The following is a 24,714-nucleotide window of genomic DNA, read 5'->3' on the forward strand; positions in this document are numbered from 1 at the left end:
ATCTGGCAGCACAATTGTGACCAGCCTCCTCCTATAAATGGGGATATGCTGTGTATAGAATCCAAACCAATCACATTGAAACTCATGTTAAACGGGAGTCAATACACAGTAGCCTGAGTCACTGATAATGTTGTGGTATTACATTTGCCTGACTCCAGGGCAGGCATCGTGGGATTGATTCTTACTCAGAGGCGGTGTGATTGTGAGTGTGAATGGTATGTCTCGATTTACCGTGGGGAATTTGCATGTTTTCCCTGTGGTTTTCACTGAGTACTATCATTTCTTTTCATATTCCAAAACCAATATACTAAAAGGGTAGTAATTGCAGGCTCTAAATTATCCATAAAATGTAAATGGTTGTCTGTCTATACCATATGTGCTGAACAAGGATTACATTGCCTAAAGCCAGCTGGGCTCCAGCACATGCATGACCCTGGTGAGGATAAGCAATAAAAAGAAGTGATTATCCATTGATTATCCATAAAACTTGGATGTTTCATACATTATCAACAGTTCTTTTGAAGCTCTATTTATTACAAGCTGGCGACAAGAATAATAATATATATTGTAGGAGTTAACTGTATGCAAGGTTATGGCAGAAATAAAGTAGCCAGCATTGATAAGCAACAAACATACTGTAGCTCATCCTGCTGAATAATTCATTATGGAGTTAGCACTTGATTATGTATCATACAATGGGTACCATTCTATGATGGATTGTCTTATTTTGAATGATAATAATTTCATTTTTCAGTAGGGAGTGAGAGGGTCTTGTTGAACAACAAAGGTAACTTCATGAATAAAATACTAGCAACTTAAAATAGAAGATATTATGAGTTGCAACAAGTACACTTTAGTTAGAAATGTGAGAAAGGTGAACTTGTGGTATTAGAAATACATCAAGCGTACTTTGGAAAAAAAAGTATACCTCTGATACAGGCAGTAAGCATGAGTATAGTATTGCTCCTGATTTCCAACATTTTCGGCACCATGGCAAATAATTTTCAAGCTGTGATCAGAAAAGAACTACCTTGCTAACTTGGTTGTTAGTTACATCAAACTACTACTCTGTTTGATGCGGGACTGTGACTGTCAGTTACACAGTTTGTAAAAAATCCTTCCCAAAAAAAGATCATGAATAACATTATTTATCGTTTTGTCAGCCAATGAAGCCAAGTGTATAATTGATCAGGCCAAATCTTATTCCCACCACATGCCGTATTTTAATCATATTTTCATGTTTGTGTGTTGTTTTTCCTATTTACTTCCATATTCTTTTCCAATTATCCCTTTGCTGTACCTTTATCCTATTTTGCTCCAGAAGACCTAAAGATAATCCCAAATGCCCTCAAATGTAAGGCAAATTACACCTTGCATTGATTGCCAGCATCACAGGGCACACTTCAATTTCCATGTTTGCCCTTAAAACGCTGCAATAATAAAACTATGACCGGAAATTCTGATGAAAATGCATGTGCTTTCATTGTAGGCAGTGTGAATGTGTATGGGGGGTCAATTTGTTGATACATTTTTGAATATTGTTCCATGAAAAAATGCAAAAGATAAGTTTATGCATACCTTAAATCCAGCACTCTGTAATAATAACTAAGTGTGTCAATTAAGTGGGTTATTTAGTAGAACATATTCTGACTTCCTAAACATTCATTCATTCATTCATTTTTTGAACCGCTTATCCTCACAAGCCTATCCCCGCTGACTGAATTGGTGGCCAGCCAATCGCAGGGCACGAGGAGACGGACAACCATTCCTAAACATTTTGATTGTTAACAAAACAAACCCAAATGTGTCACGTCTCTGAACAGTGCATCAGAATTTGTCAGAGGATAGAAAAGAGCCCATCAGTATTAGGATTTAGAAAAAAGTGAGACACCGGCCCAAAAACAAACAAAAAAATCAGAATCAATCCAAACCAACCTTCGATAAAAGTGCAAAGAGCAATTTAAAAAGTCAAGTTTACATAGCTCTGAGTCACCAAAGGATCCCAAAGAGCTTCACAGACAAACTCCTCCCTTTTTAAGATCATCTGTTTAGTTCTTATAACAAGAGGTAAAAATTAACACTATCGTGGGGCTGGAAAAAATAAAAATAAACATTAGTGGTTTTCTCACCCTTTTGAAGCAATTTACACAGCAATTCTCGCAAATGGCCTATTAAACTTATTTAACAAATATTCAATCATTCATTTTCTACGCCGCTTCTCCTCACAAGTGTATCGGGGGTGCCTAAAAGAACTGTGAGGCGGACGAGCTAATCACTCTTTCACCATCTACCAATACATGAAACCTAAATGTACATATAGTACACAAGATGTAGGGATTTGGCAAACAAATCAAGACAATAATAATAACGCAGTCTGTGGGGGTGGCTGAAAGTAGGAGTGCATTTATCACACTATCCACGCACACACAGTATGTGGAGTGCAAGCATGTTTGTATAACCCCAGTAAAGCAAATTATATGTTTAGATTAGTCAGCTCCCAAAGCCCCCTAAAAGAACTAAAAATAACATGCTATGTTAAATCAGAGCTCCTATTTTTACCACATAATGAGAAAAAAGTCCATACAAACATTTAAATTAGTAGTATGGTAGAGGGCCTCATTATGGAAATGTTTTAATGGCTGTGATGATGTGGAAATAAAGGAGGGTAGCACATGCACACACACACACAAACACACAAACACACAAACACACAAACACACAAACACACAAACACACAAACACACACACACACACACACACACACACACACACAACAAAGGAGTAAACCACTGTTCATTTTTTGGGCGTACAGCATGGGGATGAATCTTAAACTGGGTGTTAGGCTGGGAGTGCGCAGCCTTGTAAGATTTTGGTCGCAGTTTGTGGTTTTCATTCTGTGGCGAGTTCTCATCGAGGAGACCAAATAGTTTCTTCTGAAAATACAAGACCAAGCTGGTGGTGCTTTATATATTCTAAAAGGACTTGTTAAACAATAAATCAGACCTGTGAAGACCAAATTTAAACTTTTATGTTTTTTTGGGTGGACACAAATGCCTGCCTAGACAATGACAGACTAAGGAATTTTTGAGCTAATTCTTTAAAAATAACAAAACCAAAACAATGAAATGCTTAAACTCATTCATTAATTTTCCGTTCCACTTATCAAAATAAACCATGGGTAGCAGGGGGCGCTGGAGCCAATCGCAGGGGACAACGAGAAAAAAACACCATTCACATTCATACCTACAGACAATTTAAAGTATTCAACCAGTTTACCATGCAAAGGAGGAAACCAATGTACCCAGAGAAAACCCACACAGGCACAGGGAGAACATGAAAACTCCACACCGGAAGGTCAGATCCCACAGCAGAATGAACTCTTGCTCTCAGAAATGTGAAGCAGGCGTACTGCCAACTACTTGAACCTGAACAGGAAAAAGACTGGGGGGAAATGGGAAAAATACCACAAATACCCCTTTAGACGGCCATATACAGAAGTCCCTTTTTCATCATCTATAGTAAAGTCAGTGTTCAGGGCAAATATGCAGACTGGTGCCCCACCCAGAGAAGCCCACAAGTGAGCCACAGAAATGGACTTGGACAAACAACACCCACTCATAGCTGTGAATATTAAAGAAAACACTCAACACCCAGTGAACAAGATTTTCCACCATGTCCTTGTAAATAACATTTGGTCTTATGGAACGTTACCCATTGAAAACACATGCAAACAATGTTGTGTTGCTATAAGCAGCGACTTGACTGCAGTTGATTGTAAACAACAACCGGTTAATACTGCCAACTGTCCTGAGCCATCACTTCATCACACTGGGCATGACAAGCTATGGGAGGACACAGGAAAAGGAAGCCGACTCCTTTTTTTCTTATGTAACTGTCTCCATGTACATCCTGAAAAGCGTCTGTCACAGAGCAAGAGATTTTAGCGGGGTCATTAGGTTATATAAAGAACATTAGCTTTCTATGACACATAAGAAATAAAATTTGACTGTCATTTGGGGACAGCTGACAGCGAAATGCTTTTCTGTGTGCCCAAAACAAAATAGAGATCAATCAATACAACAATAACTAATATGCCTTTTTGGTAATTGTGCCCAAATCAAGGGGGGGAAATAATGATAAGGAAGGAAGTTCTCCCATAGTTCTGAGCAGAAGTAAAGTGCCTTTTGATAATGCATCAGAACATACTACACTCCTGAGTATTAACCTCCAATAATTTAATGTTTCAATGATGTTCGCTACCATTTTATTGATGTAGTGATTTGATTATTAGGCACTAGCTATTCTCCTGAAGCGAGCTATACCCAAAGGGACAAGAAGGCTTTCTTGACTTCAATTATTCAATGTGTTCCAGCACACATGGATTATAGACAGAATCGAAGCATCAAGCAGAGAACTAGAAATTCCAAGGCTGAACCCATGTTCCATTCCGGCATTATCATTGTCTGTTTAATTATCTTTGCAGCATTTGTTTCATGTTAATTGAGACTACCAAAAATCGTCAATGACAATCTCATCTACCAACTGACTGCAAGACTTTTATGTGCACTCTTCAGCTTTACTTAAGTAGAGTTAAACACAATTACAAAAATATGACACAACATAATTTTCATTTAGGTTCGTTTACAGGCATTAGTCAAAATAACCCAACGATCTACAATCACATACTTAGCCTCCCCTTTTAAAATCAGCCAGTTTGGGAACTTATGCAAATAAGCTATGGCTCACATCACTCGCAGAGCTTTCCATTACCATGACGACCAGAGACAGAGCTGTTTAGCACCCCAAATGAGAAATTTACTTTTGAAGAGAAATCAAGGGCAAAGTGCACATAAACACAGTAAAACATTGAGAGTACTTTCAGTCGTGAAGGCAGCACTTCATCCTCAATCATTCATTCACTTTCTGAACAGCTTGTCCTGACAAGGGTCGCGGGGGGTGCTAGAGCCTATCCCAGCTAATAATATAATCATGTATTTTATGCACAGAACAGTGCCTGTAATCCTCAACGTTAATTATTTAATTTCTAACTGAAGTATGGGCACTGTAGAGATCCAAATGTGTTTCCTATACAGAACTACATGATTTTTAAAAAGTCTGTAAGAGGCATAATTATGTTGAATTCTAGCAATATGCCACGAATATTTGAAAAGCAAACACCTAATTCAACGAGCACGGTAAAATAGAGTGATACATAATTATAATGTGACACAAAGTACTTGGTCTGTATGACTGAAATATTAATTTTGTTTTTATGCAAAGGTGATGATGAGGAGGGCACCAAGCTATTGATCCATATATGAGCTAAGTATAAATTATGCATTACAAATGGGCATTGTGTAATTTGTGAAAATAAGAGCATGTTTTTAGTATAGCAATGCCCTTGTCCTAACAAACTTTTATTTAAATGTTGCTTTACTAATGCATTAGCGACCATTTTAATGCACATTAAAACGTCTCAAATTTTCAGAACATGCACCAACATACGGGCAGTTTTGGGGGTGGTGAACTCCACTGAAAGATATTTTAAAAGTCCTGGAGGAGACAAACATTTTGTAAACCATCAAGGAAACAAAAGGACTGAAGAGAGGAAATACTCCCAGGAATGGTTGGTATTTTGAAATGTTGTTGTTATCCACGAGTTTATTTCTGGCCTAAATCGTGGTCTAGGGATACTGTCTCATCAAAGCTCACAGGATCCATCAAAATAAAATGTTCGCAAATAGAGATTTGAAAATATCCCCAGTAACTTGGCAATGAGAGAGTGAACATACAGTATTGTACTTCTTTTTCCCTAAAAAGCAACTTTGGACATAAACTTTAAGCATTATTCATGTAACTGTACCCTCATGTAAAGCAAATACAAGTTATTTTGGAATTACGGGGACATACACTGTACTGAACAAATCCGGATTACCCAAATTAAAATACCAATGCAAATACCAATTCATCAGTGAAAAGTCAAAAAGTTCTATGAGCCTAAGCATCCACAAACTAGAAGATGATTAAAAGAGACTTCAAGTAAACAAAGCAATCTTAATTAAATGAAAATGTGTTCCAAGTTACAATGCACGTATAGAAAATTGAGAAAAGAGGAAAATTACTTACTCTTATTTAGGGCTCAGGCTCTGTGTAAATCTGGTTTCTCTTCTCAAGCTTTTTCCTCCCATAGAGCCTCTCTCTCCCTCCCGCTGTATATGGAGGCACGTGTGACTGACATTCGACCTGTAAAAACAAATACTGACATCTAGTGGCAGCTGAAACAGTAGCACTTCAGAGAACAACTGAATTTAATAAATTGTATTAGTTCAACCATTAAAAAGTAAGTAAACTGGTCTTGTTTGTGGTTAGAGAAGTGCAATGGTCACTACAGCTGAGAGCTATTCAAAATGTATTTATTTTACACTGAGTATCTTTAGGATGACTATTTTTGCGTTCTAAAGCATAATTATTAGCAATGATTTATTTTTCGGTATTTTCTATTATAAATCATGATTGGATTTTTATTTATGAGACCCCAAGTAACACTCAAAAGTTGTTGTTTCCATAGGATTAGTATGTTGTAGTCTGCTTATCGCCCTAAACCTGCTGGGATAGGCTCCAGCACCCCACGGCCCTGGCAAGGATAACGGTGTTGAAAATGAATATACATGTGTATTTTTCTATTAATCTTCCATCATGCAATGGTTTGTACACCTTAGTTCTGCCCAAACTTTAAAATGTGAATTATATAAAGTTTGTCTACAAAGGATCACACGTGCAAACACAAATGGAAATCTTGAACATTATCATGGGTGCCCAAACTTTTTCAAACCACACTATACAGTTGTGGTCAAAAGTTTACATACACTTGTGAAGAACATAATGTCATGGCTCTCTTGAGTTTCCAGTTATTTCTACAACTCTGATTTTTCTCTGATAGAGTGATTGGAACATATACTTCTTTGTCACAAAAAACATTCATGAAGTTTGGTTCTTTTATGATTTTATTATGGGTTAACAGAAAAAGTGATCAAATGTGCTGGGTCAAAAATATACATATAGCAACACGAATTAGCAATTTTGGTGACTTAGAAAGTTGTCAGTGAAATGAGCCATTCTATATTTGTTCAGAAGAGAGAATTTGCTGCTGAAATCCGACTACTGTTTAGAATTCTAACTGGCTCCGTCACTTTTAAAAAAAACATACAATGTGTATAGATTTAATTTTAATCTTTTAATTCTTCTCATTAGCCCGGCTGTATGTGCTTTATGTCGCCGCCACACCCTTTCTTCCCTTTCACTGTGAGTTGGGTGTTTTTTTGTTTTGTTTGGCTAGAATCTTTAGTTTGGAATTTGTGATGTGTGATATTTCTGGTTTTCCTTTCAAAAATGTGTCAACATTTTGAAGGACTTCTTTTACAGAACTAATATGAATTTTGTGAGATTGTGTGAAAGGTTGTTTGTCTTTGTAGCATGGCCTCTTAACTTCTTGTGAGTGATTATGAGTGACTACAGCTGGTGACTTCTCTGAGGCCATTTAAATAGGGCTCATTGGATACAAACGCCCACAAACGCTACAATGGGAAAGTCAAAGGAGCTCAGCATAGATCTGAAAAAGCGAATCCTTGACTTGAACAAGTCAGGAAAGTCATTTGGAGCCATTTCAAAGCAGCTGCAGGTCCCAAGAGCAACAGTGTAAACAATTGTTTGTAAGTATAAAGTGCATGGCACTGTTTTGTCACTGCCACGATCAGGAAAAAAACGCAAGCTATCACTTGCTGCTGTGAGAAAATTGGTCAGGAGGGTGAAGATTCAACCGAGAATCACCAAAAAGCATGTTTTGCATCTCCATGGACTGAGAGGCTGCCGTGCAAGAAGGAAGCCCTTGCTCCAAAAGCGGCACCTTAATGCTCGACTTAACTTTGCTGCTGATCACATGGACAAAGATAAGACCTTCTGGAGGAAAGTTCTGTGGTCAGACGAAACAAAAATCGAGCTGTTTGGCCACAATGCCCAACAATATGTTTGGAGGAGAAAAGGTGAGGCCTTTAACCCCAAGTACACCATGCCTACCGTCAAGCCCGGTGGTGGTAGTATTATCCTGTGGGGCTGTTTGCTGCCAATGGAACTGGTGCTTTACAGAGTAAATGGGATAATGAAGAAAGATGATTCCCTTCAAATTCTTCAAGATAACCTAAAGTCATCAGCCCGAAGATGGGGTCTCGGGCGCAGTTGGGTGTTCCAACAGGACAATGACCCCAAACACACATCAAAGGTGGTAATGAAATGGCTAAATCAGGCTAGAATTAAGGTTTTCGAATGGCCTTCCCAACGTCCTGACTTAAACCCCATTGAGAACTTGTGGACAATGCTGAAGAAATAAGTCCATGTCAGAAAGCCATCAAATTTAACTGAACTGCACCAATTCTGTCAAGAGGAGTGGTCAAAGATTCAACCAGAAGCTTGCCAGAAGCTTGTGGATGGCTACAAAAAGCACCCAATTGAAGTGAAAATGGCCAAGGGACATGTTACCAAATACTAACACTGCTGTATTTATATTTTTGACCCAGCAGATTTTATCATTTTTTTTCTGTTCACCCATAATAAAGTCATAAAAGAACCAAACTTCATGAATGTTTTTTGTGACAAAGAAGTATCTGTTCCAATCACTCTATCAGAGAAAAATCTGAGTTGTAGAAATAACTGGAAACTCAAGAGAGCCATGACATTATGTTCTTCACAAGTGTATGTAAACTTTTGACCACAACTGTATATGATTTACTGTACTGTACATGACTGTAATGACAAAGGTAGGATTATTATGTTAAGTAAGGATGTGACGTTGTTTGTGGTTAGCCATAGACCACTCACCATAAATACAATAAACTTCTTCATGTCATATTTATACAAAGAAGGATGGGACTTTTTTTGTCTCGTTTTTTTTATTTTTTATTTTTTTATTTAACAGTGGTTATCATAGTTGTATGTTAATATTCTCTTGCATTGTTGGGGGATTTTTGTAAGACTCGAAATTGGCAATAACAATACACAGAGGTATCCTACTTTTTATTTCGTGTCGCTGAGGGTTATTCTGAAGTCATCTCAATCTTGAATATACAATATATTGGTACCAGGGTTGCCTGGAGACAATCATTACATCTTGTACAAATGTCCCATGGGGCGGCAATTTTACAGATCAAATTTTTGTCAGAATTGAAAATTACCTCCATAAAACTTGAGGCAAATAAAAAATAAATTCGACTGTACATCTAATTTTGTAACCAACATGATTCCATGTGAGTGTGTTTGAGCTATTTGTCTTGTACTTGTTTATTTCTCTGAGGACTCAGCACTGGATATTATACCACTTCGTCATTTTAACAATCTGCATTCCCTTTTGTGAAACATATATACGTATATAAAACATTCCTTTGTCGGAAAGGTCAACGGAAGTTGGACAACTCCATCGTGAGGTAGAAAACACTTATTATTTGCCCTTAAATTTATCCAGCCAACCACCCGTGTTATCCAATATTTATCCTGAAATGTTAACCTTTTATTGCACACATTAGTATGCATGTTGTTGTTTTTACACGCCCCACACCACCCTCATTCGGCTCATTGGTTTTCATTGATGGTGCTAGATGTCAAATTCATTTAGATTGGCAGGGGCAAATGTACATCATCTATCATTCTCAATGACATGCGATGAGTTTAATAGTAATCTTATTATGCTACACTATATATAGTGCTTTTCTACCTTTAAGGCACTCAAAGTGCTTTGATACTGATGGAATAATCATTATTATAAATGTGTTTGCAATGAATATAAAGCCTTATAATATACATGCTTACTATATTAATCAATATATTTGCTCATCCTAAATGTGTAACTATATTAAACAATATATATATGTGTTGATCGCTTTCAACGAAGACAAACGCTTACGCCAAGGTCGCTCTCCAGGACAGCTGGGATCAGCGAGAGATACAAGTACGCAAAGACATAAAACAATACACTGAGTTCTTGCTCCGAGGACTGAGTACTGGAAGATACACCTCAACCGTGTTTTTATAACCTTCATGATGTTATTCGGTTGAGCTTATACAATTGTTCAAAACAGCAGAGACAGTTGTTTTTGCGTATGCAATTGTTTAAATCAGATTACCTTTGAATGTTTTGGTTATGTGCCGCTAAATGGAACGAAGAGTATTCCGCTCGTCAGAATGCACTGGGGACTAAGACGACGTCACAATGCATCTCCTTCGAAGTTGTAAGCAGAATTTGTTGAAAGATGTTTTTCCTTTTTTAATTAAATATTACTAATAATGATTTAAAAGGTTTGAATCATTATTCTAACAGATACTATACGCTCATTTACCTGCTGATGACACAGCGTCAAGAGCAATGTGGATTCCGTATACTTGGGGAATACAGTAATACCTCGACAAACGAGTACCCCGACATACGAGGAATTTGACATATGAGTAAAATTCTGAGCAAATATTTGCCTTGAGATACGAGACAAATTTTGAGACACGAGCATACGAGACAGCCAGGTGGCCAAGACGCGAGAGGCTGCTTATGATTTCAGTGCACTGTCTCGCCGCATCTCCCTCGTGCAAAGATCTCTACGAGCACTGGGCGGAGCGTTGCATTTTTTTCCATGGTTTTTTTGCGTTAGTCAGTGCAGAATTATGGGAAACACAATGGGTCGAAAAGTAAGCCAGTGCAATGAAGGGTAGTGCGAAGAAAAGGCATATGATGACAATCGATATTAAACAAATAATGGAAAAACATGAGTAGTGTGCGCGTGACTGAGGTGGCTCGCCAATACGTATGGAGAAGCAGGAAGTTCGCCTCGAAAGCCGCGGTGGAATGCACTAACCTCTTTGCCTTGGTTATTGCACAAGAAGGTTTAAATTTAGTGTAACCTAACATTAAAACTTTTTTAAGTGTGTGTATAGGAATCTAAGTTCATTTAAGTTAAATTTAAAGTTTATGTTATGTTACGAGCGCATCCGTCAAGTCTCTCTCACTCTCCATGTTGTAGTGAATAATGTCTCATTTTAGTATTAAACATCATAATTAAAGTTTATGTTACGTTACGAGCGCATCCGTCAAGTTGCTCTCTCTCTCTCTCATCCGCGAACTCCCCGTTGTATTGAATAATGTCTCATTTTATTATTAAACATCATAACCACTAGTTATTTGTTACTCTGTTAGTAGATGGTGAGATACAACCAATAAAAATATGTTTTTCCATTGTAATATCCTGTTTTTTGGTGTTTTTTCAGAGGGTGGGAACAAATTAATTTGTATTTAGTTCATTTCTATGGGAAACGTTGATTTGAGATACGAGTAAATTGACATAAGAGCTGGTTGGGTCCCGGAACACAAATTGCTCGTATCTCAAGGTATGACTGTAGTGTAATTCAGTTTTAATTCATCAATCTCATTAATTTAGTTTTTAATAACATTTTATTAATTCCTAAATGGGTGGCCTGGTGGTGGAGTGGTTAGTGCGTAGGCCTCACAGTTCTGGAGTCGTGAGTTCAATCCTTGCTATGTGGAGTTTGCATGTGCTTTCTGGCCTCGCGTGGGTTTTCTCCGGGTACTCCAGTTTCTTCCCATATCCCCAAAACATGCAAAGTAGGCTGATTGAAAACACTAAATTGGTCCTAGGGATGACTGAGTGTGAATGATTGTCTGTCTCCTTGTGCGCTGCAATTGGCTGGCCACCAATTCAGGGGGTCCCCCACCTGCTGCCTGTAGTTGGCTGGGATAGTCTCCAGCACCCCATGACCCTTGTGAGGATAAGCGGTTGCTGGAGCCTATCCCAGCTAGCTACGGGCACCGGGCGAGATATAGCTTTTTAATCCAGAAGCATGATGGAAAGAAGAGGTTATGCATATGTTAACAGAGTGGTTGTATGAAATGAATTATTTAAATTTTATTGAAATTATGATGGGCGCAATATATGGCACAGGGGCACAGGTCTGCTTTTGGCATAATCACACGATTATTGCATACCCATGTGCGCAAGCAGGAAATCTCATCTCATTTTCTTAACTGCTTTATCCTCATTAGGGTCACGGGGGGTGCTGGAGCCAAGCCCAGCTGTCTGCGGGCCAGAGGAGGGGGACATCCTGAATCGGTGGCCAGGCAATCACAGGGCACAAGGAGACAGACAACCATCCACACTCCCATCCATACCCAGGGACAATTTTAGAGTGTCCAATCAGCCTACCATGCATGTTTTTGGAATGTGGGAGGAAACCAGAGTACCCGGAGGAAACCCACGCAGGCCCGGGGAGAACATGCAAACTCCACACAGGTGGACGTGACCTGGATTCGAACCCAGGACCCCAGAGCTGAGGCCGACACACTAACCACTTGCTCCATTGGGCCGCCCGCATGCAGGAAATGTATTCTTCATTTCCACTTTGCTCAAGTAGGAGACTTTTAAGTTATATTCAAATGACCTCAAAGCCTCTGGGCCAAGTGTGCATGCACACTCAAGCCCATACCCATGGGGCAATTTAGAGTGTCCAATCAGCCTACCATGCATGTCTTTGGAATGTGGGAGGAAACCGGAGTACCCAGAGGAAACCCACGCTGCATGCATACATGCAAACTCCACACAGGGGGACCGACCGGGATCTGAACCCAGGAGCCCAGAGCTGTGAAGCCGACATGCTAAGCACTCAGCCGCCGGGCCACCTAAAATATACATTCTTAAATATTTTTTTCGTTATTGGCCTATATTAGAAAGGCGGGGTCAAAATTGAGAGCCCAAAAATAGCACCAGAATTTCAAAATGCTGTTTTGTTCATTTCATTGTTGTAGTTTATCACTAGCTTTGGATTTCATATGAATAAACAAACACACTGTCACCATACTCACCTAGGAGGACCTATTCTAGACTAATCTCTTGTAAAATCTTGTAAATCTTGTACTTGCATTAAAACTCCATAGGCTGCTAAGCACTTTAGTCACTTATTGTACCGAACTACTTATTTATTTGACTTCTTATTCATGTTAACTACTTAACTATGTTGACTACTTATTTATGTTGTGTACTTATTTATGTTGACTACTTATTTATTTATAGTTTGTTATTATTTATTTGTGCACTTCATGTTGAAGATTTAAATCTCATTATATCCTTTTACACTTTATGACAATAAAGGCAGTCAATTCAATTCAATTCAAAGATACAGAAGCCTAGTATTTATATTTTTAGCTTCATAGAGGAGCAAACAAAAACACAGAATACCTGTCCTAATTTCACTTCAAATCAGTGTTAATTACCTATAGGCCACCTGGAAGTAACATCGCACTTGCCGAGGACGAAAATTCTGAAATCCCCCCCAAAAAAACAAATTAGCATGAATGAGACAATGAGGCTTTTAAATCTTTCAGTATTGTGAAATACCTCATTTTTTCCACATAGAGAACCTTACACGCCTTTTGGATGAACTTCTCGTTTGGCTTCTCGGTTGAGCGTGCGCGTTCCCGATGGTTTCGTCCTTCCTGGACTTGCTGCTCGCTCCCGTCATTCTCACATTCCGTCCGCGCTCACGTGTTGCTTGTGTATAAAAAGCTCGCAGTCCCCGCTCATCATGCTCAGTGTGTCTCCGGACAAACGACGAAAAATGGAGTCGGCTCTCAACCAGCTGAAGAAGAGCACCGTGGTGGTGGCCGACACGGGGGACTTTAACGGTAAAATTATTCTAGCGGCTAATGCTAGCAGGTTAGCTTGCTGGATTAAGCGAAGTCCATCATGATTGTGAATGACCGCCGTGTTAATAATAAACCCGACTGTGGCAGCTACACATGGTAGCATCAAGATAACAGGGCCCGTACTCTTCCTCCAGCCATCGCTAATATATGCAGGAAGTTTTTTAAAATTATTATTATTTAAACTCATTGGTCAAATTATAGTAATCCGATTAACGTGTTTAATCTGAAAAGTAGTCAAAGTATCCAACTCGTTCCGTATTTTTTTTCTGGAGGTTGTCTTGAAGCTAAAAAGTTTTAGTGCAAGTAATGCAAGTAGTTTTATATTTTGATATTTTCGTGCATTTAACAGTGCAGTGTGTTTATTAATAGGGAAAATATATTGCTTGATCGTTAAACAAGAAATGCATTTCGATTTTACTTCCTGGTTTACCTGATATTTTCGTGCATTATTTAACAGTGCAGTGTGTCTATTAATGGGAAAATATATATATATTGCTTCATTGTTAAACAAGAAATGCATTTCGATTTTACTTCCTGGTTTACCTTCCTGTCTTGCATTCCATTTACATTTCCTGCAGGCTCATGAAAGAAGTGGAGTAATTTGATGAGGTGATGCAAATGCACAGACTTGCAGAGTCACTGTGACAGGGGGAAAATGTTTCATAGTTTTCAATCATGTATTCATAAATGTCATTTTATAGCATAATATCAGCACCTGATAGAAGTGCCCAAAAGTTGTATTAATATGGCAAATTTGGTTTCGAATGCACATGTTCTGCTATCTTCTGTCTTCTTCCCAACATTTATTGAACTAAGGCACACATTTAAGTGTGGTTACTTTAGAAATAATGGGCTTTGTTTCATTAATTACTTTCATGATGGGTCACAGAACTTCTCTTTTGCACAACAAATGCCAGTATGTGGCTATATGGAGCAACACAAGCAACTTTCTTAACTTCAGTTTATGATGCAAGATAGGCTTGGAGGAAATGTTGTGCAGTTCTCAAAGTACGCAACAATTTTAGGTGCTCTATATGGCAGTGTTTCCCAACATTTGTTGAGCTGCGGCACACCTTTTGCATTGAAAAAGTTTCAAGGGGCACTACTATCTGAAAATCTTTTAATTTAAAACTGTCACCTTTATTAACAATAGTCATTCTCATCAAAGTTTTATCAGCAGGAATCACATTAACCTCAAAGTATTCCAAAATCAAATATTAATATTTTTGGTTTGAGCTTCTGCCCATATAGATTGAAATACAGAATGAGCAAACACAATGAAACAAATGGAATTGATATATAAATGGGTACAAATAAAATATAATAATAGAATACAAAATGTTGTATGCTGTATTCCAAGCTTCCTATGAATTTGCATCACGAGCCATAACACAATTGACCATTTGCGTTGTGGGAGTTGTTGAGGGTTGGCATTAAGGCAGACAACATTGTATTTTTTTGATGAAGTGGAGGTTATCGGTGCAATTAAATCGGTGTTAAACAATGAGCTAAAAATGTAGATAGAATGTGTAAGACTGGCAAAAAAAATCCACCCTAACCTTCTCGCCAAAAATTACAATGCTCCCTAAATCATGTTAAACATCCAAACCCTAGCAACTCCCACAATGCAACAGGCTACCTTTCTATCATGTCATTATTCTACCTGTTAATTTTCAGAATATAGGTTCCAGAAACCAGTGAAGTATATTGCCACTGGATATGCTTTCACAACGCAGCACAGCATCGGCAATCCAATAACTGGAAGGATGGTGTGTGACGTGTAAACATTTACTGGACTGTGGACAGTAACAATTGCATCAAAACATGAAAGAAAATGTTGACATTTCTTTTTTTTTTTTTGCTGATCCTGACATAACTTGCACATTGGCACTTGAAAAGGGAAAATTGACAGGTCAATCAGAAAGTTGGGAAATTTTGACAGGCTATGTTATTGGCTAGGCCAGGAGTCGGCAAACCAAAATGTTAAGAGCCATATTGCACGAAAAATATAAATGTCTGTAGCCGCAAAAAAGTTACAAGCCTTATAATGACGGCAACACTATGTATCTATATTAGTCTACTATCAATATGACTAAGTTGGCTACAAATACACCATGCACATTTATGATTTTATGTTTATTTTCCTTGCTCTGTTGCACGATGCCACCAAGTTTAACATCACGCGACTCCAGAACCTAGAGTTGCCAACACCCGGGTAGATTTTAAGCCATATCTCTTGCAAATTCATGCATCAATTAAGTTGGGTTGTGTTGCTGCTACTTCAGAAGGGGTTTAGGTTAGTTTTCTGGAGACTTGGCAGTGCTTCCAGGTGGTGTTCAGGCCACACTGATGTAAACCTGACCCACATTAGAGTGAATAAAAAGACTCGCCATGCATAGGTCTATTGAGAAAGTGCAGCCCAGCGTTTAAAAATGCTGTTTTGTTCATTTCATTGTTGCAGTTTGTCACTGGCTGTGGGTTTCATATGAATGAAAACACTAGCTCTTCAAATGCTTTTCCTTTAAAACTAAGTATGGCTTGCAAACAACGTAAACAACTGAACAATCTAGTTTTTTCATTTTCTGAATGCAGATTATTTTGTGAACACTATTTTACATTTGGTCATTGTTCCCTTTGTTCTTTAATTCATGCTTATAACTGAAAACAGCTAAGTGAAAAGTTTAATTCAATCAAACAGAATAATGGAGGTTTTTTTTTCTTTAATACTGAACAAAATGGGACATGTAGTATTTTAGATGAGTATTTTATCTTTATCATTGCCACTGGCAATGTTAGATGTCCAGAAATATGAGCCTGTTCAACTGCGGAGAGTTTAAATTAGTTTGTCACTAGTTTACGGCCAATCCGTTTGAACCTTGAGGAATGGCAGCGAATCCAACCCTCCCATTTCAAATGTATTGGAAGTCTATCGTCGTCCATGGCGAGCCAGTTAAAAATAAGACTATTAACCTGCATCATTTCCCTTTTACTAGCTTTGACATAAGGTTATAGAAAAACAATGTACTCTAGATGGCGCCGCTTGTACTTAAACTGCCGTTTAACTTTGTACTGCTGGAAATTGACATTTGGGGGAACCAATAATTTGCACTTGCAAAAAGTTTTCCTTTTACCTATTTAAAATAAAGCCATTATATTTACTAAATTGTACCCTTCTATAAATCTGATTAATTACTTTTAGCTCACTAATAAATTGAATTGTTGTCCCTGTGTTGCAGCCATTGATGAGTACAAGCCACAGGATGCCACCACCAATCCGTCTCTGATTTTAGCTGCTGCCAAAATGCCTGCGTACCAGAACCTTTTGGATCAGGCCATCAAATACGGCATTGCCAAGGGCGGGTAAGAGGCTGCATTTGAATTTCAATCAGTGTTCTTCCCTGGATTCAGTAACACTGAATCAAGATATGGAAGGCAAACCTAACATGGCGACAGTGACATGTTGGATAATTTTAAAGCTGGAATGTGTACGCATAAAGGACCTCAAAATTAAAAAAAATCCTATTGGCCGAGCAGGGCATTTTTGGAGGGGAGGAAGGCATATCACAAAAAAATGTCAGAATTATTTTTGACAGAATAAATTAGCACCATGTCATTTTCTGGATGGAAGCCTTTTTTTATCAAATTAGTTTTGTTTTTTATTTTCTTGACATGACATGTCAATGTAATCTGCATTTCTAAACCATGTGCTGAGGGTAAAAGTAATAAATTAGAAAAATACACATTTATTTTCAAAAGTGAAGGAGTGGAATCATCTTTTTCTTTCTTTTCAGAACTGAGGCGGAGCAGATTGCCAACACCATGGACAAGCTGTATGTGAGTTTTGGTCTCGAGATCCTCAAGAAGGTCCCAGGCAGGGTCTCGACTGAGGTGGATGCCAGGTAGATGCACATAGTGGCATTGACGAAGACCAAGATTTTAATTTACACACATTAGGAAGCAATTAATATATAATTACCGTTAACTACTATAATAAGGATAATTGTATTTTACAGACTGTCTTTCGACAAAGATGAAATGCTGGCCAGGGCTTTGAGGTTTATTGCACTCTACGAGGAAGCTGGGATCAGCAAGGATCGGGTGCTCATCAAGCTGTCATCAACATGGGAGGGAATCCAAGCTGGCAAGTGAGTTTGTGGAGTCGCATCATATTTTTCTTAATATTCTTGGCAGGAAGAGCCAAGAGAGAAGAGAATAAATCTCTTCTTTCATCCAAAGGCAAACCGTGATGTGTAGTGAAAGACAAATTATAGTTGATTGAATCATTAGTGTTTGTTTTTAAATGTCCACTTTGTATGATGACTAAAATGTTATTTGCTCTTTTTCAGGGAATTGGAAGAGAAGCATGGCATTCACTGCAACATGACCCTTCTTTTTTCTTTTGCACAAGCCGTAGCCTGTGCAGAAGCAAAGGTGACGCTTATCTCCCCATTTGTCGGGCGCATCCTCGATTGGTACAAGGAAAACACCGACCGGAAAACCTACGAGCCTCATGAAGACCCAGGTATCGTTTTCCTTTTTATCTGACACTATTAATCAAGCAACTCTACGTACTTTATTTGGCGTTTAATTGTTGGCTGCCAATGATGGCAATAGACATTCAATAGGTTTGGACTGCGAAGGTTGGCAGCAAAATTTTGTGACATTTAAATTCATGGAAGGATGAAGAGAGACACATTATTGGATGTCTTTAACCATCGATGCCATTCAAAGAGTTGGGAATCAGATGTTGCTTGAATGAGCTAGAATAATTACTTTTAAATGTTAAGCGTTGATAGTCAATGATGATAATTTTCATGAAATATAAATGCTTAGAATTTTTGCAGTCGGAAAAACAAAGCTACACACTTAAAACATTTGCGCACATAAGGATTGCTGCTTTTCTACTATTTCCTTTGACTTGCTAGTCTGGTCTGATTGCTTCTCTAAACGTGACGTGGGAGTCATCAAAGTAGCCTGACGGTTTCTTTTCTGAAACTTCCTCATTCTCCTGTTTTTTGTTGTTTTTTCCACCCCTGCTTTGAAGGTGTGCAGAGTGTGACAAAAATATACAACTACTACAAGAAGTTCGGCTACAGCACAGTGGTGATGGGCGCGTCATTCCGAAACACTGGACAAGTCAAAGCTCTGTGTGGATGCGACCTTCTGACCATCTCCCCTGGGCTACTGGCAGAACTCAGCAAGGACCATAGTTCTGTCACTCCGATGCTTAATTTAGAAAAAGGTACCACTGTGAATTTAAATCCGTTTGTCACTACTGGACATCCTGTTCATTTGAACTTGGAGTTTTGGAGGTAAAAGAATGAAGCCTTCCAAGTTCAAATGAATTGAATGTGGTAAAATTGAGGACATTTGTGTTAATTTCTTTGATGGTTTTCTTTTTTTTTTTTTTTTTAACTATCATGGGCCTTTTCTGCATTTTGCAATGTACAGTGACTCTTTCCACTTGGACTTTATTTTGTGTCTTCAGCAAAGGGGTGCAATCTGTCAAAGGTCCAACTGGATGAGAAGGCCTTCCGTTGGCAACACAATGAGGACCGCATGGCAGTTGAAAAGTTGTCTGACGGCATCCGCAAGTTTGCTGCAGATGCCATAAAGCTGGAAACCGTAATCAAAGTAAGACTGGCCTTGGATAATTTGGTTTTGGCACAGTTTCCTTACAAGTGTTATCTTTTCAGGAGAAATTGCTTCATGCCAAGAATGGTCAGTAAAGGACATGGACCATATCCTGCGGCACTGATTTTTCAGGGTTGAGACTGCCTTGTTTGCTAGCTTACACTTGACAGGCATTTGAAAGCACCTCAAAATATTATCCTTCCCTCTGACCAAACTCAACAAACCTCACTTATGAAAGACCATCTCCCTATCCACTCTTTAGATACAAAGTCTTGTGATCAATGATGCTCATGTTGGTGTTTCAGATATCTAACCAGAAGGTACCAAATCATTCCAGAGTTGCATCGTGTGACTACTCGAGAGCGTCACGAGCAATTTTAACGAGAAGAACCAATGTTTGAATTGACTTGACAATGGGGTGTGAAGCAACTTTTTAATGCTGATCCCCAAATTGTACATGTTATTCTTGCCAGTTTAATAAATATACATTTTAAGCAGTGGAGTTGTCATGTTTCAATTAAGTACATATGGATAGATTTTTACCAGCATCCACTCCAAATATAAACCCCTATTGTCAATGCAATCTCATAGCAGACAAATTAAATATTTGGTGTTTTTGTGTTCTCTAACTGAATCAGTGCAACACAATACTGTAAAAACTGTCTTGGGCAAATACAATCATCTATTCAAATGATTTTGCAATAATTATTGCATATGCACTACCACAAAGCTGTTACTGTATACTTCCAAAACTTCTCTACCAGTCAGGTATTTCTACTCATGAGTTGCCATAGGTTTGACAAGTGCCTTGTCTAGACTATTTAGAATTAGCTAATTAGAGTTGCATATGGATGGTAATGTGCCCCCAAAAAATATTTGACATGGCACATCACGTGGTAAAGTGGAACTTCAAGGTTCTCAAGGTGTTCCGAAACAAAATGGGCAAAGCAGTGTCTGCAAGCTTAACATTGTGAGTTGTCCTTACAAGATAATTACAACCACAAAAAATACCATAAAATCCACCCATAATGGCTTTAGACTCATTTTACGGTCAAAAGATGGAAATTTACGAGGAAAGATGGAGCTCATGAGGTGTCAACAGAAATATATATATTGTGTTCTGGGAACCATCAATTTCAGTATCTTTGTAAACAAATATTCATCACATGAAGCAAAGGGTGACATTTGTTTTGTCACTTGTTTCATTAGCCTTTGTTTTGTTTTTTAGGGTAATGGTATCAATTTATACAATGTGGTTACTTTTCAACCGAACTCAAGAGTTGCACTACATCAACATCAGTCTCTGAGAACAGACAGTGTTTTTGAAAGCCCTCCTACTGACAAGCTTTGTCATGCTTCCCTTATTTTCTATGGTTCAGCCAGTTTAACTTCATTCCCTCAAATAACCTTCAAATTTTTGGTTCACACCACCATTTGCTTTGGCGTACGTATAGCTATGGGAAGACTGTTTTTATGTTTCTGGTGAGACTGCATTAGGTAAGTTTACGAAAGGTAACAATTGAATGTCTCAATTTAATTTGACCTGTCATTTATAATCCTTGTTTTGCCAAGGTTTCAGATGGTGGCATTGTTGGTTTTGATATCGATACCAAAAAAAGTGTGATCTGTTACCGTTTTGAAGAGCATTGCTAGATTACTTCAAAACTAGTTATAGGAATATTTATGTTTTCAGGAGACATTCACATTGCAACGAGTAATGGTGGAGGTGTTGGTGACTAAAAAGCATTGAAAACAAGTGGTAGTAATGTTCAATACACACAATGTTGTGAGAAATGTTTTTATTATTTTTTTTATGTGAAAAAAATGACTCGTCGATACCATCCAACCTGTATGTAATATTGCAAAATAACAAGGAACAAACCGAAAGTTTTTAAAAGGAGTACGTATTACTATCGAAATTAAACTAGAAAACTTTTTTTAGCAGCAGGACTACATTTTGTCTTACATGTTTTTATTTAGTGATGACAACAATATTGGAGAAATTAGAAATAGAGTTTGAAGTGGTAATGATACACTCCTAAAAACATCTAAAATGTTTCAAATTTTAAAGTTGGTTGGTTTTACTAAATTTTTTAAATGTGTGCTGGAAGCATATTAAGCTGTCAGTTCCTCCACTTGGCCTCCTCCGTTACTTCCAAGACGCCACCACAGCCACTACCTCATAAAGTATAATATCTGGAATGTGGTACTGTATAAATAGACCACTCTTGTGTTCTTCAACTTTCCTATACTATACAGTCCATTGATTTACTTTTTCTGCATTCTTGGCTCATTGAATTGATTGTAACCTGTACTTTACCTGATGAGAATATTGATTGAGGCACCAATAATCATAAAATAAAATAATGGTTTCATTAAAAAAAATGTAAAAGAAAATGTTAGTCTTTGTGTGTCTAAATCTTTTTTAATCTATCTTGAGTCCCAGAGGTTTTGTGCCTTCTTATAACTTAGTCATTGATCAACATGCAGTCACTTTTTGTAATTTTTCAGATCAATTATTGCATTCCGCGCATTTTAGAGCATTTGACACATCATTTTGCAGATGATAAATGACAGTGTATTTTGTTTTTGTCATTCTGACTAGTAAAGCATATCTGTCTCTTCACATAGAAGTGAGATGGTGGACAGTCTGAGAATGGTAATCATTGCACCGAGCTTTGCTCTCCTTTGGATGGGTCTAACAGTCTGCGAGGCCTCATCTCTGGGGCTTACAGTCCACGTCGTGCCCATCCAAAACGATGGTGGGCAATCAGTGAGCGACATTTTTCCCTACTCTTTTTATGAAATATACTAGTAGTATTTAGGAAATATCGATCACTTGGTCTTCACGCTGATGATTTTTCATTTTAAAATGCATGTAGCTCAGGGTTTTATTATTTTTCTAAACTACAGTATATGATTTCAAGTATATACAAAAAATATTTGTTTAAAGTCCATATTGTTTCCCTGCTCTAATTTTTGCAGGTGAGAGCTCATTTCACCACCATTGCATCAAACCCATGCCCCCCACTAACTGGGCTGTGCACTGAAGGGGTAAACTGCACTCTTCACAGAGCATACGTACCTTTCAGTGGCATTAAACCCAGCTTAGGGTGGTGTGTTCGTCAGTGGGAGCAGGTGCTCCCCAGTAACTATCAAAACACCATCAGCTTCAAGTATGAGACCACATTCTGTTTTCCTCCATAATTTCTGCATCCACTGTTTGCGTTCATCTTGTAATAGACTGAAGAATAATCCCAGTTTTGTATGTCTGAATCACTTGTTTTATAAATTGTTAGCAGTTTGAGCCATGTGTTTTCTTTTTAGTTCCAACACCACTTTTTACGTATCAATGAAGGCAGCGCCACATATACGTGTAAATTCTGGGAAACTCAATCACCCTCCTTATGTTGCACTGCCGCCTCCAATAAGGTAATGTAACCCCACCAAAATATTTCCAGGAATAGCACAAAAAGTACTCAAAGCGATTATCTAAATGAATCATGTGTTTATTTCTTACCTTTGTACAGGGCTCGCATGAACTGTCCTCATCACATCCATCTCTCGATAAAAGATCTTGATGGAGACAAAGTGCGATGCCGGTTTGCTGAGGAAAAACAAGGAGAGTGTCTAAACTGCTCTCCGCACTCTTTTATAGAGTTGAACGAGGTCAGTGTGGCTTCAGTATTAACCTTGGCCTACTGCTGCTCCCTAGAAAACTAGTGCTACGACAGACTAAAGGTTGCAATCTATTGGGTAACAGCAACAATCAAAAATCAGATTACAAGAATCCATGGGTATTGGCCCGTGTTCCATAGCTACCAAGTTTCAAGATGATCGGTTCATGAATAACGGAGGAGTAGGACTGCATAGTAGGGTCTCCACAAGAAGAACAAGAACTACTACTTGAGTGATGACCTGAAAGGCCTTGAACTTATAACAAGGATTATTGTAAAGAATGACTTTGTATCAGACCAGTCCTGGTTGTAGTCTGCTTTTCGCCCAAAGTCAGCTGGGATAGGCTCCAGCAACGCGCGGTATGGATGACTTTCAATCAGAGCAGGTTCATTGGTCAAAGTAACTATACAGATACAGTTTGTAGGATTGCAACAAAAACATTACAAAAATTCAAAATTTGATGTTAAAGCAACATATTAGTATTAATTAAGGAAGGAAATGTCTTATTAGAATTAACTGTTCAAATTAAGGAGGTGAATAAAATATGTTTTTCATTTGATAATAAGTAATATTGTGGGGGTTTTCACAGAGACATTAACACATATTAGTGCAGGAGTACTCATGGTATGCCAAAAAAAAGTTCATGTGGTATACAATACAAACAAGGCCATGAACCACATTTAAGTCAAGGGTGGAACAGACTAATGTTAAGTAGAATGCAATGCTGTGAAGTTCATCAGGTGACTAAGCACATCATCATGTGCCTTTTTCTCTCTGAACTTTTTTCCAATTTGCTAGGATTTATGTATGTTGACATTTACTGGAAATGCAAAAGTTGGCCAGTATTCCATCTACCTGATGGCAGAGGACTATATTCCTACCCCTAAAGTAAGCCAAACCAGTGACAGGCAACCTCTCAGTTCTGTGCCAGTGCAGCTTTCACTTACCGGTGAGTCTTAAAAGTGAACTTATTTCTAACTGTGGAGTAAAATCCTTATACTGTGTGCTCATTTCAGCAATGTGTGTGTGTATTTATGTCTAGTGGAGCAGTCAACTTCCAGCTGTGCAGATGAGCCTGTAGCGACTTTAAGGACCCCCAGAGAGCATGCAACTTTTTATGCCCTACCATTCGAGGATGTGAAGTTTGAGGTTGACTTCATGTCCCAAAAAGAGAGGTGTCTTCGAAAGCCTTGTTTAATTTGTCCCTTAAGCATTTAGGTTAGGTTAGGTTAGAACTTTATTTCATCCCGTATTCGGGAAATTTCTTGGTTGCAGTAGCAAGACAGGCACAAGACACACAAGACATTGAAGACCTAGGTAAAAAAATTGGAGCCACACACATTTAATGGATAAGTAATATATTTCTAAAGTAGGACAGCCAGGCGGATGAGTGGTTAGCGTGTCGGCCTCACAGTGGGAAACCTGGGTTCAAATCCAGGTCGGTCCATCTGTGTGGAGTTTGCATGGTGTCCCCGGGCCTGCGTGGATTTTCTCTGGGTACTCTGGTTTCCTCCCACATCCCAAAATCATCCTGGCTGAACACTAAAAATTGCCCTTTTCAGTATGAATGTGAGCGTGAAGCATCGTTCGTCTCCTTGTGCCGTTCGATTGGCTGGCCATCGATTTAGGTTGTCCCCTGCCTGGTGCCAGTACTT

At 38.4% G+C, this 24,714-nt stretch overlaps 3 protein-coding genes across 3 annotated transcripts in view; 2 read left to right on the forward strand and 1 right to left on the reverse strand.

Moving 5' to 3' along the window:
* The window catches only part of tspan4a (tetraspanin 4a), a 92,205-nt gene extending 78,468 nt beyond the window's left edge, over nucleotides 1-13,737 (reverse strand). The window contains exons 1-3 of the mRNA XM_077620053.1: nucleotides 13,440-13,737; nucleotides 13,316-13,362; nucleotides 6,127-6,243 (exon numbers count right to left, since the gene is read on the reverse strand). The gene's annotated coding sequence lies outside the window, so the exon portion shown is untranslated. The remainder of the gene's footprint in view (nucleotides 1-6,126; nucleotides 6,244-13,315; nucleotides 13,363-13,439) is intronic.
* Nucleotides 13,473-19,878, forward strand: taldo1 (transaldolase 1). Its single transcript, XM_077620033.1, has 8 exons — nucleotides 13,473-13,726; nucleotides 16,984-17,107; nucleotides 17,539-17,646; nucleotides 17,761-17,892; nucleotides 18,094-18,269; nucleotides 18,792-18,989; nucleotides 19,236-19,381; nucleotides 19,444-19,878. Exons 1-8 carry the CDS (start codon nucleotides 13,627-13,629, stop codon nucleotides 19,474-19,476), a joined length of 1,017 nt encoding a protein of 338 aa, XP_077476159.1. The 5' UTR covers nucleotides 13,473-13,626; the 3' UTR covers nucleotides 19,477-19,878.
* A 121-nt stretch (nucleotides 19,879-19,999) lies between these two features.
* On the forward strand, nucleotides 20,000-24,588 carry LOC144089151 (uncharacterized). The gene is made up of 7 exons (XM_077620066.1): nucleotides 20,000-20,878; nucleotides 22,013-22,154; nucleotides 22,367-22,557; nucleotides 22,709-22,813; nucleotides 22,912-23,050; nucleotides 23,858-24,008; nucleotides 24,102-24,588. Exons 2-7 carry the CDS (start codon nucleotides 22,020-22,022, stop codon nucleotides 24,275-24,277), a joined length of 897 nt encoding a protein of 298 aa, XP_077476192.1. The 5' UTR covers nucleotides 20,000-20,878; nucleotides 22,013-22,019; the 3' UTR covers nucleotides 24,278-24,588.
* The last annotated feature ends 126 nt before the right edge of the window (nucleotides 24,589-24,714 follow it).

This window comes from Stigmatopora argus, chromosome 2 (genome assembly GCF_051989625.1).
Source record: "Stigmatopora argus isolate UIUO_Sarg chromosome 2, RoL_Sarg_1.0, whole genome shotgun sequence".
Lineage (NCBI taxonomy): Eukaryota > Metazoa > Chordata > Actinopteri > Syngnathiformes > Syngnathidae > Stigmatopora > Stigmatopora argus.

Coding starts and splice junctions, on each gene's coding strand:
- taldo1 (XM_077620033.1), top strand. CDS start 13,627: ATGCTCAGTGTGTCTCCGGACAAACGACGAAAAATGGAGTCGGCTCTC. Junction 18,270..18,791: donor CGAGCCTCATGAAGACCCAG/GTATCGTTTTCC, acceptor CCTGCTTTGAAG/GTGTGCAGAGTGTGACAAAA. Junction 18,990..19,235: donor GATGCTTAATTTAGAAAAAG/GTACCACTGTGA, acceptor TTGTGTCTTCAG/CAAAGGGGTGCAATCTGTCA.
- LOC144089151 (XM_077620066.1), top strand. CDS start 22,020: ATGGTGGACAGTCTGAGAATGGTAATCATTGCACCGAGCTTTGCTCTC. Junction 22,814..22,911: donor GCACTGCCGCCTCCAATAAG/GTAATGTAACCC, acceptor ACCTTTGTACAG/GGCTCGCATGAACTGTCCTC. Junction 24,009..24,101: donor AGTGCAGCTTTCACTTACCG/GTGAGTCTTAAA, acceptor ATTTATGTCTAG/TGGAGCAGTCAACTTCCAGC.